Raw genomic sequence first — 17533 nt, forward strand, 5'->3', positions numbered from 1 at the left:
TCCTGGTCCAATCTCCCACTCCCTCGCTTGTCTATCCTCGCACCAATACGCGACCACAGTCAACCCGCAGCCCTGCTCCCTCGCTGTTTCCCCGCGGTTGCTCGCTTGGTCGCTCGCTGGGTCACTCACTAGGTCCAACCCTGCGCCTGGATTCCGTGAGCCTGAGTCTGTCTGACCGAGTTTTCCTGTGCAACCCTGCTCCACCAGCTGCTGATTTCGCCCCTTACTGGTCAGGCTGAAGAATTTGTTGTTAACAGACTTCCGAAAAGTTCAATTTTCTGTGTTCTGGCTGTGTTTTCTGTTGCTAATATTTAGTTGTCTCTAAACTTGGTTTTGTGAGAAGGCACGGCTTATCCACCTATGCCTCCATCTTGGTGGAAGTCCTCAGCTTACAGCTTTTAACCATTGAGTATGATATTATTAGCTGTGGATTTGTCATATAAAGCCTTTATAATGTTGAGATATATTCTTGCTATACCCACTTTGTGCATTTTACATCATGAATGATGTATTTCGTAAAATGCTTTCTCTGCATTTATTGACGATCATGGTTTTTATTCGTAATTTTACTATAATATGCTATATCATGTTAATTTTTTGGATGTTGAACCATCCTCTTATCCCTGGGATGAATGACACCTGGTAATGGTGAATGATCCTTTTAATGTATTGTTGACTTTGGTGTGCTAATATTTTGTTGAGGATTCTAACATTTGTGTTCATTAAGGATATTGGCCTATAATTTTCTTTTTCTGTAGTGTCTTTGACTGGTTTTGGTATTAGGGTAATGCTGGCTTCATAGAATGAGTTTGTAAGTATGTGTATTTCTTCCTCTTCAATTTTTCAAACTAGTTTAAGAAGGATCAGTGTTAATTCTTCTTCGAATGTTTCATAGCATTCACCTGTGAAGCTGTCTGGTCCTGTAGTTTAATTTTTTTTTTTTTAATTTCATTGCTAGTAATCAATCTGTTTAGGTTTTCTATATCTTCCTGTCTCAGTCTTGGAAGGTCATATACTTTTAGAAATTTATTTGTTTCTTCTAGGCTGTCAAATTTGTTGGCATATAAATTGTTCATAGTATTCTTTAATGATTCTTTGTATTTCTGTGGTGTTGATTTTAACTTCTCTTTCATTTATGATTTTATTTATTTGGGCTTTTTTTTCTTCTTGATGAGCTGGGCCAAAGTTTTACTAATTTTGTTTACCTTTTCAAAGAACAGGATCTTAATTTTGTTTCTTTCTGCTCTGATCTGAACTGTTTATCTCCTACTGTTTACTTTGGTTTTGTTCTTTTTCTAGTTCTTTTCAGTATAGATTTAGTTCGTTTTTGATATTTCCTCTTTCTTGAGTTAGGCCTGTATATAGCTATGAACTTCCCTTTTAGAACTGCTTTTACTGCATCCCATTGATTTTGAAATGTTGTATTTTCATTTTCATTTGTTTCAAGGTAGTTTTTGATTTACTTTTTTTATCCATTGGTTCTTCAGTAGTGTGTTTTTAAGTCTCCATGTCTTTTATTCCCCTCAGTTTTCTTTCTATTGCTGATTTCTAGTTCATGCCATTGTGTTTGGAACATGTGCTCGATGTGCTTTCAGTCTTCTGAATTTCTTGGGGCTCCGTTTGTGGCATAAAATATAAAATATTCTGGATAATGTTACATGTGTGCTTGGAAAAAACTCTGTTTTCTGCTGTTTTTAGATGAAGTGTTCTATTAATGTTTATTAAATTGATCTGGTGTAACATGGCACTTAAGACTATTATTTCCTTATTAATTTTATGCTTGTTGATCTGACAATTGATATGAGCAGGGTATAGAAATTTTCTACTATTATAGTTCTGTGAAATTTCCTCTGCCCATTAATAATTGCTTTATATATTTAGGTGCTCCTATGTTGGGTAGGTAGGCATTTATAGTTGTTATATCCTATTCTTGGATTGATCCCTTTGTGATTATGTAATGTCACTCTTTGTCTTTCATTTAAATATATTTATTGATTTTGAGAGAGAGAAAGGAAGAGAGAAAAAAAAACATTGATTTATTGTTCCACTTTGCTATGCATTTATTGGTTGGTTCTTGTATATGCCCTACCTGGGGATGGAACCCATAACCTTGGCATATCGGGAGGATGCTCTAACCAACTGAGCTATGTGGCCAGGGCCTTCTTTGTCTTTTAAAAAGTTTTTTGTTTTAAAGTCTATTTTTCTGGTATGAGCATTGCTAGCTCATCTTTCTTTTTATTTGTATGGAATATCTTTGTCCATCCCTTCAATTTCAGTCTGTATCTATCTTTCAATTTGAAGTAAATTTCTTATAAGCAGCATATGCATGGGCTGTGTTTTTAAATTCATCCAGCTAACCTGTGTATTTTTATCAGCATTTAATCCATTTACATTTAAAATAATTATTGATAAGAATGTACTTATTGTCACTTTAATTCTTGGTTGTTTTTGTATTTCTCTGCCCCTTTCTTGATATCTTCTCATGTGATTTACTGGTTCTATTTAATGTTTTGTTTTGTATTTCTGTTTATTCTTTGTATATCTTGAAGGGTTTTTTTTTGTTCATGGTTACCATGAGGTTTGTTTTTATTATCATTCTATATCTATAGCAGCCTATTTTAGGCTAGTAAAATAGGAGTGACATAGCAGCTTCTGGTGCACCAGGCACTGGCTTGCTGGGCTGGAGTAGCTCCTGGCAGGGAGGCCAGGTATGTGTGGTGATTATTTCCTGTGTTCAGGGGAGAAAGGCTACAGGCAGCGTAGCTGGGAATGTGCAGTGCTCATCTTACAGGTAAGCAGAAGCACCAGAATAGAGGTCACACCTACCATAGTGGAGTGGAGTGGAATTAAACAGTGACACAGTACTGGCTCTTCCAGTCTGGAGAGTTTTGCAGCTGTTACCCAGCTTTTTCTATTCTGTCTCTTTCTGTTGTTTATTGTACAGAAGCTGTTCATTCAGGTCCTTGCTGTCTTTTAGGAGTACTTGCTCCCTATTTACTTGTATGTTTGAATTCGGCCATTAGAGGGCAAGTTTAGTGTCCTTCTATGTCACCACTATCTTGGACTTCTTCTTACTATTTTTTAAGATTTTATTTACTTTCAAAGACAGGGAAAGGGAGGGAGTAAGAGAAATGTGAGTGTGTGAGAGATATATCTACCAGTTTCCTCTTGCATGCCCCCAACTGGGGACCTGGCTTGCAATCCAGGCATGTGCTCCAACTGAGAGTTGAACCAGCGACCCTTTGGTTCACAGGCTGGCACTCAATCCATTGAGCCACACCAGTCAGGGCTTATTATTTCTTAGAAGGTACATAGCATGGGTGGGATTTGACAAAACTTTATTATGAAAAATTACAAATGTACACAAAAGCAGAGGAGTAATATAATGTTACTTCTCATCACCCAGCTTCAAAAACTAACGGTATTTTGCTTTTCTGGTTTCATCTATTCCTCTCACTTTTATAAACAGCCTTATTAATGTGTAATTAGCAGGTATGGAAGTACCAAAGTATATAACTGGATATATTTTGATACATGTATAGACTTTGGAACCATACCATAATCAAGATAATGATCAAGAGAACCATCTCTTCCAAGAGTTTCCTTGTGTTCTTTTGTAATCCCCTCTTCCTATCTCTCCCTGCTTCTACGATCCCTTTCCCCACACAAGTCCACCACTAATCTATCACTACAGTCTAGTTTACACTTTCTGGAATTTTATGTAAATGAAATCATATAGTATGTACTCTTTTTGTCAGGCTTCTTTTAGTCAGCATAATTATTTTGGGATTCCTCCATAATGCTGAGTTAATGAGTAGTGCTTTTTGGGTTTGTTTGTTTTTGGTTTTTGGGGGGCTGTTTAGTATTCTGTTGTATGAGTGTATCACAACTTAAAAAATCCATCTGTTAATGGACATTTGAATTATTTCCATATTTTGGATACTATAGCTAAGGCTTTTGTGAACAATTGTGTACAACTTCTGCAGTGAAATATGCCTTCATTATTTTTATTTATTTGGCGTGCATTTAGGAGTGGGATGATGGATTATACAGTAGGTGTATGTTCAGAAACTGCCACCTGCTTTTCCAAAGTTGTACTATTTAACATTCCCACCAGAAGTGTATGAGAGTTCTAGTTCTCTCTGCATTCTTTCTAATACTTGATGATTAGTCTTATTAATTTTAGTTTTTGGAATAGGGGTATAGTGGTGTCTCATTGTGGTTTTAATTTGCATCGATTAATGATATTGAGCCCTTTTGTCATCTGTATATCTGCTTTGATGAAGTACGTTCAAATCTTATGCCATATTTTAAAACTCAGGTTTTTGTTTTCTTATTATTGTATGTTCAGAATTCTTTATGTATTCTGGATATAAACGCTTTATATAGTTGAAAGCATCTCGCAGTCTTGTGGCTTGTCTCTTTTTATTATGAACACTTGTATCTAAGGTCAGAACTTTTCAGTTTTGATGATATTTATCAATTTTTTTCAAATTCATGAATTGTGCATTTAGTGTCATAACTAAGAAATCTTAATACAAGATCACAAAATTTTCTTCTGTTTCCTTTTTATTTTACTGATTATGATATTACAATTGTCCCATTTTTTTACCCCTTTGTCCCCCTCCACTCTGCTATCCCCCTTCCCTGTAGTATTCCCCCCACCTTAGTTCACGTCCATGGGTTGTACATATAAGTTCTTTGGTTTCTCCATTTCCTATGCTATTCTTAGCCTACCTTCTGTCTCTTTTATACCTACCAATTATGCTTTTTATTCCCTGTAACTTTTTTCTGCATTCTTCCCCTCCCCCTCCTCACTTACAACCCTTCATGTATTCTTTATTTTTGTGATGCTGTTCCTGTCCCAGTTGTTTGCTTAGTTTGTGTTTTTGTTTTTTAGGTTCAGTTGTTGATAGTTATGAGTTTGTCATTTTACTGTTCATACTTTTAATTTTCTATGTCTTAGATAAGTCCTTTTAACTCTTCATATACTAAGGGCTTAGTGGTGATGAACTCCTTTAACTTGACCTTATCTGGGAAGCACTTTATCTGTCCTTCCATTCTAAATGATAGCTTTGTTGTGTAGAGTAATCTTGGATGTGGATCCTGGCCTTTCATGACTTAGACTATGTCTTTCCAGCCCCTTCTTGTCTGCAATGTTTCTTTTGAGAAACAAGCTGATACTATTATGGGAACTCCTTTGTAGTTCAACTGTCTCCTTTTTCCTTGCTGTTTTTTAAGATTCTCTCCTTCTCTTTAATCTTGGGTAATGTAATTATGATGTGTCTTGGTGTGGTCATCCTTAGATCTAACTTCTTTGGGACTCTCTAAGCTTCCTGGATTTGCATGTCTGTTTCCTTTGCCAGATTGGGGAAATTTTCCTTCATTATTTTTGCAAATAAGTTTTCAATTTCTTGCTCTTCCCCTTCTCCTTCTGATACCCCTATGATTCAGGTGTTGGGACATTTAAAGTTGTCCTGGAGGTTCCTAAGCCTCTCCTCATTTTTTTGCATTCTTGTTTCTTCATTCTGTTCCAGTTGAATGTTTATTTCTTCCTTCCTGTTGCAAATCTTTGATTTGAGTCCCAATGTTTTCCCCTTCACTGTTGGTTACCTCTATGTTTTTGTTTATTTCACTTTGTATAGCCTTCAATTCTTCCTTTATTTTGAAACTCTTCTCCATTATTTCTGTGAGCATCCTGATTATCGGTGTTTTGAATTCTGCATCTGATAAGTGGGCTATCTCCTCATTGCTTAGTTCTTTTTCTGGAGTTTTGATCTGTTCTTTCATTTGAGCCATATTTCTTTGTCTTGGCATGCTTGTTATGTTGTAAGGGGCAGAACCTTAGGTATTCACCAGGGTGGGATAACCCACATCTATGCCTTGTGGCACTGTATGTGGAGGAGGAGGGATCAGAGAGGGAACAGTGCTGCTTGCCTGGCTCTCACCCACTTCTTCAACATCCCACAAGTGAATTGAGCCCTTTGAGGTACTGCCCTGTTGCTGATTCCTGGGTAGGTGGACCTGTGTATGTTCCAGGTCCCCAACAGACTCTCCTGTGAGACTGTGAGATTCTCCTGCCTCTGCAACCCCCACAGATTTTTATAGCTAGAGGTTTTTGAGACTTTCTTTTCCCTTGCTGGAACTCTGGGTTGTGTGGTCCGTCTGGCTCCCCCCCAGTTGTTTCTCCTGGCCTATCCACAACTTACTGTAGGACCGCCTGGTCCACCAGCCCCTGCCATGCTGCACATCTTCTCTGCTTCTCCTAGCAGTATAGGTGAATGTTTCTTCTGTAATTCCTTGGTTGTCAGACTTCCATACACTTCGATTTTCTGGCAGTTCTGGTTGTTTTTTGTTTTTAAATTGGTTGTTATCCTTCTTTTGTTTGTGCATGAAAGTGAAGCATATCTGTCTATGCCTTCATCTTGGACAGAAGCTCTTCTGTGTTTTCTTCTTGAGGTTTTATGGTTTTGGAGTTTATATTTGGGCCTGTGATTCATTTTGAGCTGATTTTTATTTTTGATTTAAGGTATGGATAGAGGTTCATTTTCTTAGTATATGGATATTCTTTTATTCTTTCATGATTCATTAAAACAATCTTTTTGTCTCATGAACTTGCCTTTATAGCTTTGTTTAAATCAGCTATTTACTTTTGAAAAAAATTGAGATATTTAAAGCAAATGCAGATGTAATGCTACTTAGCCCTACTTATATTACCATTATAAATCTCTAATGAATAAGGGCTGATTTTTAGAAACATAATAACCATTCCATTATTGTATATAACAAACATGACCTTAAAATTTCCTTAAAATAATCTAATATTCAATTCATATTTAAATTTCCTAGGTTGTTTGAAAGATAGTTTTTCATAGAGTATTTGTTCAAATCAACATTGGATTTATTTATAAGTATTTTTTTATCGTTTAAACAAATTCTCCCACTATCCTTTCCTTCTTGTCATTGATTAGCTTGCTTTCTTGTTGATGATTGATTTTATTGGTGATCCAATATTCTGGATGCTACTTACTAATTGCCTCTGTCATTGTTTAACTCTCTCCTCTGTTTTTCCTATTTCCTATAAACTGGTGGATATACAAGACCTGAGACTTAGTTAGATTCAAGTATAATTTTTTTAAGCCAAGTATACGCTATAGGTAGTGGGTAATACTTCCTGTTGTGTTACAGAAAGAGTCATATCATATCTGGATTATTCAGAGTTAGAAGGTGTCAGCCTTCTAACTGTATGTTAGATATGTTAACTGTAAAGTTCCCTATTACCCTTTCACCTTATCTTGTGAGTTTTTTTTTAGCATCCATTAAATGATTCTTGGGTAGGTCCATTATTTCATTAGAGTTTACAAGATGGCGATTTTCTAATTCTATCATTCTTTTGCATTTTTACTAGCTAAAATTGTTCTTTAAAAAACCCCTAATATGAACTAGTAAACAAGCAGGTTAAATGTTTGCTTCACTTCCCTATTTTTTATCAGATTTCAAAATAATGAGCTGGTCTAAGCACCCTCAGTGATGACTAGTAAAGAGTTTATTTTTTTTGTATTGCCCTGGCTGGCGTGGCTCAGTAGATTTAGTGCTGGCCTGCAAACTGAAAGCTTGCTGGTTCTATTGCCAGTTAGGGCACATGAGTGGGTTGTAGGCCAGGTCTCCATTTGCAGGTGTGTGAGAGGCAAGTGATTGATGTATCTCTTGCACATCGGTATTTCTTTCCCTGTCTTTCTCCTTCCTTTACCCTCTCTCTAAAAATTAATAAATAAAATTAGAAAAATAAGTATTTTTGGTATGATTACTAAGTCAGGCATTTCCATATATTTCATTAGTTTCAAACTGTGGATATCATTTTTGATGCTCAAAATGCTTTAAGTTGGCTCATGTCTTTTGACATGATACTTTCATACTTTGAATAAATGAGATTCAAATCTAGGTATATTTAACTTCAAAGCCCATGTTCTTCCTACAATTCTTGTTGTGCCTTCTTGAAGGAAGCCCTTAAGGAATCAATGAGACATGAATGGAACTGTTAAGGGGTACATTTGTTGTGATGGAGATTTGATACAGGAATGTCAAAATATGAACATCGGTCTAGCAGTGGGAAGGCAAAAGACACTAGGAATACCAAAAGAAAACAGGTCAGAAACATAGTACCAAAGACATTGCAGGCTGGCTTGAGGGACTCGGTCTTTTTAATATTTAGGTGGTGTGGTCATGGGATTCAGTTCATGATACTTTGTTCCTTACATGAGATTGACAGAAAATTATTTTTGAAAGAAGCTCCTCTTGATTGCCATTTTCACTGGAGTTTTTAGGGGAAAACAAAAACAAAAACCAAACCCCACAAAAACCTGACTCAAAGAAGCCAATATCATCTAAGTAAAGTCTGGAGGTAATCATTTGTTTAGTGGTTAACTTTCTCAGGACTCTGTAATCCTTAACTGTTCATCTTTTGCATGTGATATATTTAGGTTGTATTTAAGTCAGTGGGGTGTGTGTGTGTGTGTATAATATTTATGCAGTGATAACGAAAGTAATTTAAGTAATTCATTTCTGTTGTCTTACTATTGCTTGATTTAACTGGTCTCCTATAACATTATTGGCTATGTTGAAATATGAGGACTAATTATGGGTTAGTGGGCTTTATCATATTTTACTGTAAAATCTGGCTAATTATCTGTTTCACTGAATTTTACTTTCTGATTTCTAGGGCTCCATGGTTATGAATGTGCTTCAATTTCATAATGCCTCCTGCTATGGCAGACATCCTTGACATCTGGGCAGTGGATTCACAGATACCATCTGATGGCCCCATACCTGTGGATTTCCTCTTGCCCACTGGGATTTATATCCAGTTGGAGGTACCTCGGGAAGCTACCATTTCTTATATTAAACAGGTATGTTAATAGGTAGAATTTCTATAAATGTAGCTTGTTACTATATCACTTATGGAAACATAGTCTTCTGTTGTAGAAACTATTCATAATGTAAATCATATGGTAAATCTGAATAACATTGAACCTTTAGGTCATAACATTTTAAAGATTTTGATACATGCATTGTTTTTTGTGGACATATAAAACATCCTCATTCTTACTCCCACTTTCAATTTTAAAAAAATCTGTATGTGATACCTGAATTAAGAAAATAGGCTTATATTAGCTAGTTTGGAATGTTCAGGTTATTAAAAGGAATTTGACATTGTTAAGGAAAATTTGAGTTAAAATCTTTGTAATTACTCTCTTTGAGCTTGCTATGTTTTTTTTTAAGATTTTATTTATTTATCTTCAGAAGGGAAGGGAAGAAGACAGGGAGAGAAATATCAATGTATGAATGCCTCTCATGCATCCCCCGGTGGGAACTGGCCTGCAACCCAGGCATGTGCCCTGACTGGGAATTGAATTGTGATCCTTTGGTTCGCAGGCCCGTGCTCAATCCACTGAGCTACACCAGCCAGGGCCTACTATGCTTTTTTAAAGTGTGATTTTTGGTTGGTTATCTGTTCTCTCTTTTTCTTTCTCCTTCTCCTTCTTTTTCTCTTTCTCTTCCCTGAATCCAGTACTTTTCGTGATGACTCTTGGGGAAGAAAAAGTTTTCTGCTGTTCACTAAATTTATTCCCCCTCAGTGATGAATGGTATGTCCTCATTTGGAAGCACATTCTTTTAAAAAATATTTTATTTATTTATTTTTAGAGAGAGGGGAAGCAAAGGAGGAAGAGAGGGAGAGAAACACCAGTCTGTGGTTGCCTCTCACATGGCCCCCACCGGGGACCTGGCCTGCAACCCAGGCATGTGCCCTGACTGGGAATCGAACTGGTAACCCCTTGGTTCACAGCCTGTGCTCTCCCCTTCGCCCCCCTTCTCCTCCTCCCACTGCCCTGTTGCTAACCTTTCATGTGATCTTCGTTTCTATGGTTCTGCTCTTGATCTAGCTGTCCTCTTAGTTTCCTTTGGTTTTAGGTATGGTTGTTAATAACTGTGAGTTTGCTGTCATTTTACTATACATGTTTTTATCTTCTTTTTCTTAGGTAAGTCCCTTTAACATTTCATATAATAAGGTCTTGGTGATGATGAACTCCTTGAACTTGACCTTATCTGAGAAGCACTTTATCTGCCCTTCCATTCTAAATGAAAGCTTTGCTGGATAGAGCAATCTTGGATGTAGGTCCTTGCCTTTCATGACTTGGAATACTTCTTTCCAGCCCCTTCTTGCCTATAAGGTCTCTTTTGAGAAATCAGCTGACAGTCTGATGGGAACTCCTTTGTAGGTGACTGTCCCCTTATATCTCACTGCTTCTAGGATTCTCTCCTTCATTTTAATCTTGGCTAATGTAATGATGATGTGCCTTGGTGTGTTCCTTCTTGGGTCCAACTTCTTTGGGATTCTCTGAGCTTCCTGGACTTCCTGGAAGTCTGTTGCCTTTGCCAGATTGGGGAAGTTCTCCTTTATTATTTTTCCAAATAACTTTTCCACTTGTTGCTCTTCCTCTTCTCCTTCTGGTATCCCTATAATTCGGATGTTGGAACGTTTAAAGATGTCCTGGAGGTTCCTAAGCCTCTCCTCCTTTTTTTGGATTCTTGTTTCTTCATCCTTTTCTGTTTGGTCATTTTTTTCCTCTTTCTGGTCCACTCCCTTGATTTGAGTCCCAGTTTCCTTTCCATTACTATTGGTTTCCTATGCATTTCCCTTCATTTCAATTAGTGCAGCCTCCATATGTTCCTCTAATTTGTGACTGAAATTGACCAGTTCTGTGAGCATCCTGATCACCAGTGTTTTGAACAGTGCATCTGAAAGTTTGGCTATTTCTTGGTTGCTTAGATTTATTGGCTCTGGAGCTTTGAGTTCTTCTTGAGCCATGTTTTGGTCTGTTGGCACCTGTTACTATATGAGGAGCGGAGCCCTAGGTGTTCCCCAGGGCCAGGCAATTTAGTCGCTGTGTTGTGATGCTGTATGTGGGGTGGGGTCAGATAGGGGCAATAGCGGTTCCCTTTGCTTCTTCCTGCCGCTGGGGCCTTTGCAGTCAGTCTCACTGCTTGTTCCTTCGCCTGGTTTATCTGCGTGGGAATGTGTGACCAGGTCAGCCTGCCGCCTTGCGCCCTCACTGGGTCTGCCCATTGCTACCCCACGCCTGGGATCTGTGAACCGCTGCCAGCACCTGGGTGGGTCCAGGGGATCTTTCCTGCCCGACCCTGCTCTGCTGCTGGCTCCGCCCCTCTTACCAGTCTGGCTGAAGGGTTCGTTGTTGTCAGACTTCCATATAGTTCAATTTTCTGTGTTTTGGCTGCGTTTTTGTTACTAAAACTATGTTGTCTTTAAACTTGGTTATGTGAGGAGGCACAGTGTTTCCACCTACACCTCCATCTTAGGAAAGGCCTGAAGTTTTTGTCTTTTGGGGTTTTTTTTTAAGTTTTTTCAGGCACCCTACTTATTTTTATAGTGACCAGTTATAGATGTGGATGTCTATAGCTGTAACTGAAGCTGGATTAACCATTGTTATTCATTCTCTTTTTTATTTTAAATCATTGCAAAATATCTGTAATATAAAGTTGACCATTAGGGTCATTTTTCCATGTGGATGGCATTAAGTACATTCATAGTGTTGCCCAACTCTCAGCACTATCTATATTTAGCACTTTTTATCATCACCATCACTAACTCTATACTTATTGAATAATAGATTTCCCTTTCTCCCAATCTTGGTTTTTTCAATTTTAGTTTCTGTCTCTATGAATTTATATTTTTGCTATTTCATGTAAGTGTAATTATATAATAGTTATCCTTATGTGTTTGACTTCTTCACTTAGCATAGTATTTTAAAATTTCATCCATGCTGTAACATGTATCCAAATTTTACTCTCTTTTAAGACTGAATAATATTCTGCTTTATAGATCTACCACATTTTTGTTCACCCATTTATCTTTTCATTTTTGTTGTGAATGTCTTCTGGCTATTGTGATTAATGCTGCTATGAACATTGCTGTACAAGTATGTGTTTGAATTCCTGCTCTGATTTTTATGTATACCTAGAAGTGGAGTCATTGGATTATATAGCAATTCTGTTTTAATCTGTGATGGAATTGCCAATTTATTTTCCTCAGTGACTGTACCATTTTTATTCTGATCAGCAATGTACAAGGTTCTTGTTTCTTCATATCCTGACAATACTTGTTATTTTTCATTCTTTTTTTTCAATATGATAACTTCTTCATGGTGGTAAGAGTGATATATTACTGTAGTTTTTATTTGTATTTCCTTAGTTACTAAGGATGCTGAGCATCTTTTCATGTTCTTATTGACCATGTTTAGAATTGACTATTCAAGACCATTGCCTATTTTAAAATTCAGTTGTTTTGTTTATATTGTTGTTGAGTCATAGGAACACATTATATATTCTATTAATTTCTTAACCAAATATATAACTTGCAGATTTTTCCCTAGTCTGTTGGTTGCCTTTTTATTAACTCTTGATAGTATCCTTTGATGCACAGAAGATTAAATTTCAGTGAGGTCCAATTTACCTATTTTGTTGTTGTTGTTGTCTAACATTGTTTTCTCTTTTTTATTTTATATAACTGAATATAAGGCTCGGCTATGGTTTTTACCCCAGTTCTCTTATCTTCAGCTCCTGGCATTTCTACTGCCTATAGTTAAACTATGTAACCCCATCTTGTGTTTGTATGGTGATTATTTTATATGATCTCATTGAGGAGATCTGGTGAGAGATACTGAGAGATTGACTGTGTACATCCTGACAGGGCAAGGTTAACCCCATCTCCCTTATCAATAGAAAGGAACACAGTACAAAAATAGTAACACATTTTTGTATGGGGGTGATGATATATACTTTAAAATTTCTATTTTTTCAAGTTATAAGTTATTTATGTTCATAGAAATGTTAAATATGGAAGTGTTTAATGATCTTACTCTTCAGATACTCCTTTTTAATAATTTTATTTTTTGGAATGTATTTTTTTGTGTTATACCATTATATTACTTTATTAAATGGGTTAATAACATACATATACTCTTTTTTAAAAATTATATTTATTTATTTTTAGAGGGGGAAGGGAGGGAGAAAGAGAGGGAGAGAAACATCAATATGTGGTTGCCTCTTGCATGCCCCCTACAGGGGATCTGGCCCACAACCTAGGCATGTGCCCTGACTGGGAATTGAACTCATGACCCTTTGGTTCGCAGACTGGCACTCAACCCATTGAGCCACACCAGCCAGGGCAATACCACATGTATACTCTTGCAATTTTCTATTAACAAAAGAAAACAACCTTAATATATCTTTGACAGCTTTCCATGTTATAGTGTATATTTATATTCACAGTCCTTTAAATGGTCTGTACTTTTATTTAATTAGCCGCTTATTGGTAAAACATTTGTGTTTACCTCAGGTTTTGAGGTTTACATACAGTGGTACGGTGAGCACCCTGTAGAAATGTCATCGTACATTTGAGCAACTGCCATTTCAGAAAATGTCTCCTTTTTTCCTGCAGATGTTGTGGAAGCAGATTCACAATTACCCAATGTTTAGCCTCCTTATGGACATTGACTCCTATATGTTTGCATGTGTGAATCAAACTGCTGTATATGAGGAGCTTGAAGATGAAACAAGAAGACTCTGTGATGTCAGACCTTTTCTTCCAGTTCTCAAATTAGTAACAAGAAGTTGTGACCCAGGAGAAAAATTAGACTCAAAAATTGGAGTCCTTATAGGAAAAGGTAATTTAAAAAAATTTAGTGTGAATTCTTAACATGTCTTTTCCTATGTATACAAACATGTATAGTAAGTGTGATCAAGACTTTGCTTTGCAAAGTGTGGTGGTCCATGGGCAAGTGCTGGTCTGTGAATTGTCACCAGTTACTGAGGCAAGTGCAGAAGTGAGGAGTAGATGTTTGGAGACTCCTCTAGCAATGTGATAGTGCCACAGTATCCGAGGGCATATGTTTTGTATGTCTTTTTTTTCTTGTGACTTATTTTCATTTGAAAAAATACTGTTTTTTGACAGATTGGAAAGAAAAATATTGTTCTTTGCTTCAGATAGTTTGAGAAGCCCCTTTGTAAGAGATACTGATCTGCACCTACATAATTTGTCTACAACTCTCTACGCCAACCAAGGCTTTAAGCTGATAAGTTTCCATAAGTAAACCATATTGTTGACACATTATAGTTCATAACTAAAATTATCTTTAAGAAGTTAATTTTGTAGTGAGTCCAGATACAGCATGTGTATATTATTCTTTGCAAATTAATTTCAGGGAGACTTGTAATAAAAAACATGCAGGAGTCACTCTTTTATAGTAATCTTAGGTGTCTCAAAGGCCAATAGTATACTGTCAGCACCCTGCATTAGACAAAATACTAACATGAAGTAAGTATTTTCAGGGGTTATTAAGGATGAGACTTGGAAGCTTGAATACAAAATGAAGAATTCATTGGAGGTTATTGGATCTGGACTGGTTGATGCTATTGATCAAATTTACTACTAGAGAATAATATAATTCCATCCCCTTTAAGATAGTAAGTATCTTTAAGATAATATGGTACCATCCTCTCTAAGGACCATCACATTTAAGATAGTATTCTTTAATCTCGACCTAAGGTAATTCAGGCTAGCCTCTGATTATTACACTGTCAGACTGAACTCTTCCTTTTGAGCACATAGAACCCTATTGATTTACTAAAAGACACCCTGTTCTTTAAAAATGTTTGATTACTTTGGAGACTAGCTAGTCTGCTTTTGACAATAATTTCCTCCACCCATTAAATAGTTATAATTATATACCATACAGATATTTACTTATATATTATTGGACTCATTAGAAAGCATTCATTTCTATTTTCTAATGCTCCAAAGATTTTTATAGATTATTAATTTTTCTCCATTAGAAAGTTTTTCCATCATTTGAATCGAAGAATGTATGGAAGAGTAGAAAGAATAAAAAATTACTTGTAGTCTTTTATCTTCCAGAATTAGAATATCTACTGATAATATTTTCATGTAGCTACAACATTTGATAATCCAAAAGGTCAGCACCACAGAGGGAGCTTGCTTCAGAATATACATATCTTTTTAAAAATTTATCATCTTTTCAAAACTTAGATCACTGTGCTTTCCTCTGGTCTTGATTTCCAAAATATATGGATTTATTAACTACCATTACTTCTACTCAGCCTTGCCAAATTTAGTAAATAAAAACATAGGCAATATGAATATTACATAGAATATACTTACGCTAAAAAATTTATTGTTTACCTAAAATTGAAATAGAACTGGGCATATTATTCTACTTTCTGTAAATTTAGCAAATCTAAGTTTACCTTACCACAGCTCAGGGATCTTCTGTGTATATTAGAATTGAATTTCTCTTTTTATAAACAATGTATTATATTTCACTCAGAATCATAAAGCTTATTTGTATAACTTTTTTTGATCAGGATGTAAAGCGTATAAATTAAGCAGTTTATAAACACTTAACTATTTATAAACTGTACTTTTAGATCTTTAGCATCTCTAGAAAATATGGTATTTTGATTGTATCCACAACTTAAAAAAATTTTTTTTACTGTATTTTTATTTTTATGTATTGATTTTAGAGACCTACAGGAAGGAAGGGGTAAGGAGAGAGAGAGAGAAATGTTCATTTGTTATTCCACTTATTGATGCATTCATTGATTGCTTCTTGTATGTGCCCTGACCAGGGATTGAAATGACAATCTTGGTGATTGGGATGATGCTTTAACCAACTGAGCTACTTGGCCAGGGCTGTAACCATGATTTTAAATGTTAACATTCATTTAGGAAGTTGAGTAAATCTGTTTTAATATTTTAGAATGGATTTTCACTTTAAATACCTAACAAGTCAGTTTTGCAGTTGTTGATTTGTATTTCATCCCTATAGCTGGGACTTGGTAAGGTCATGCCTTCTGGCGAAACAATAAAGAATTATTTCAATTTAACTTCAGGAACAAGTTTGCTGCCTCCTTTTCCCCGAAGAAAACTATAGAACCTTTACTAAAAATACTTTTTTTTAAACATGATGTGTCTGATCATTTTCTTTTCTTTTTTTAATTCTAAATTATTATTTATAGGAGCAGCTGTTTGGGTTCTGATTATTCTCTGTAGTGAAGGTACATGTCACCCTTGAGTTAATTTCTCCAAACACTTAGTAGTAAACCTTTTTTTAAAAAAGATTTTATTTATATATTTTTAGACAGAGGGGAAAGGAAGGAGAGAGGGAGAGAAATATCAATGTATGGTTGCCTCTCATGCATCCCTGGTGGGAACTGGCCTGCAACCCAGGCATGTGCCCTGACTGGGAATTGAACCGTGATCCTTTGTTTCACAGGCCTGCGCTCAATCCACTGAGCTGTACCAGCCAGGGCGTAAATCTTTTTTTTTAATCGATAAGTTTATTGATTGTAGAGAGAGAGGAAGTGGGGGGCCAGGCGAGGGAGAAAAGAGAGAGAGAAACATCGATGTGAGAGAGAGAGATGGCAATTGATTGCCTCTGTATGCATTCTGACCAGGGATCAAGCCCACAACCCAGGTATGTGCCCTGACTTGGAATCAAATTTGCAACCTTTTGGTTTATGGGATGATGCTCCAACCAACTGAGCCACCTGGCCAGGGCACCTAAGTAGTAAATCTTGATCAGAGCATTTTATCAGCATCCTGAAAAAAGCATTTGGAAATTTCCTTATTTCCCCTGACCTATCATAGTATATCTTAAAGTGAAGGAAACATATAATATGCTGGATTTTTAACATGTTTAGTAAGAAGAAATTGTTTGCTCAATACATTTTTTAAAAAATATTTTATTTATTTATTTTTCGAGAGAGGGGAGGGGAAGGAGAAAGAGTAGGAGAGAAATATCAATGTATGGTTGCCTCTCATGCGTCCCCTGCTGGGAACTTGCCTGCAACCCAGGCATGTGCCCTGACTGGGAATAGAACCGTGATACTCTGGTTCACAGGCCCACGCTCAATCCACTGAGCTATGCCAGCCAGGGCTGCTCAATACAATTTTTAATATTAAAATTTTTATTTGACTGTAAGCTTATCTTAATCTTAATGTAAGGTTGGTTACCACATTTTCTTACTGGAGAAAATGTAGGAAATTAACTAGATTTCAAATTAAATTACTTAGCCTAACTTCTTAATTTTGACAGTTTCTATTTTTAAGAGAACTAGTGGTTCCCAAATTTAAGCTTCATTAGTTTCTTAAAAAGCAGTTTCTCAGAGATGAGGATTCATTGAGTCTGGGATGAATTAAACAAATCTGGCCCTGGCTGGTGTGGTTTAATGGATGGCCAGCAAAACCAAAAGGTCACTGATTCAATTCCCTGTCAGAGCTGTGGGCCAGGTTCCCAGTTGGGGGCTTGTGAGAGGCAGCCCATCAATGGTTCTCTTGCATATTGGGGGTTCTCTCCCTCTTTTTCTCCCTCCCTTCTCTCTAAAAATAAATAAAAATCTTTTTTAAAAAAGAAAAAGAAATCTGTACTTTTCAGAT

At 36.4% G+C, this 17533-nt stretch overlaps 1 protein-coding gene across 4 annotated transcripts in view; it reads left to right on the plus strand.

The window, feature by feature from the left end:
• The window catches only part of PIK3CB (phosphatidylinositol-4,5-bisphosphate 3-kinase catalytic subunit beta), a 188577-nt gene that overhangs the window by 87842 nt on the left and 83202 nt on the right, over positions 1-17533 (plus strand). For all 4 annotated transcript variants that reach the window (XM_053669198.1, XM_053669199.1, XM_037139412.2 and 1 more), the window contains exons 3-4: positions 8720-8906; positions 13517-13742. In XM_053669198.1, the coding sequence (XP_053525173.1) occupies positions 8736-8906; positions 13517-13742 (397 nt within the window). In that variant the 5' untranslated portion in view covers positions 8720-8735. The remainder of the gene's footprint in view (positions 1-8719; positions 8907-13516; positions 13743-17533) is intronic.

Source organism: Artibeus jamaicensis, unplaced genomic scaffold (assembly GCF_021234435.1).
Source record: "Artibeus jamaicensis isolate MK-2021 breed Jamaican fruit bat unplaced genomic scaffold, CSHL_Jam_final contig_519, whole genome shotgun sequence".
In the NCBI taxonomy this organism is placed as follows: Eukaryota; Metazoa; Chordata; class Mammalia; order Chiroptera; family Phyllostomidae; genus Artibeus; species Artibeus jamaicensis.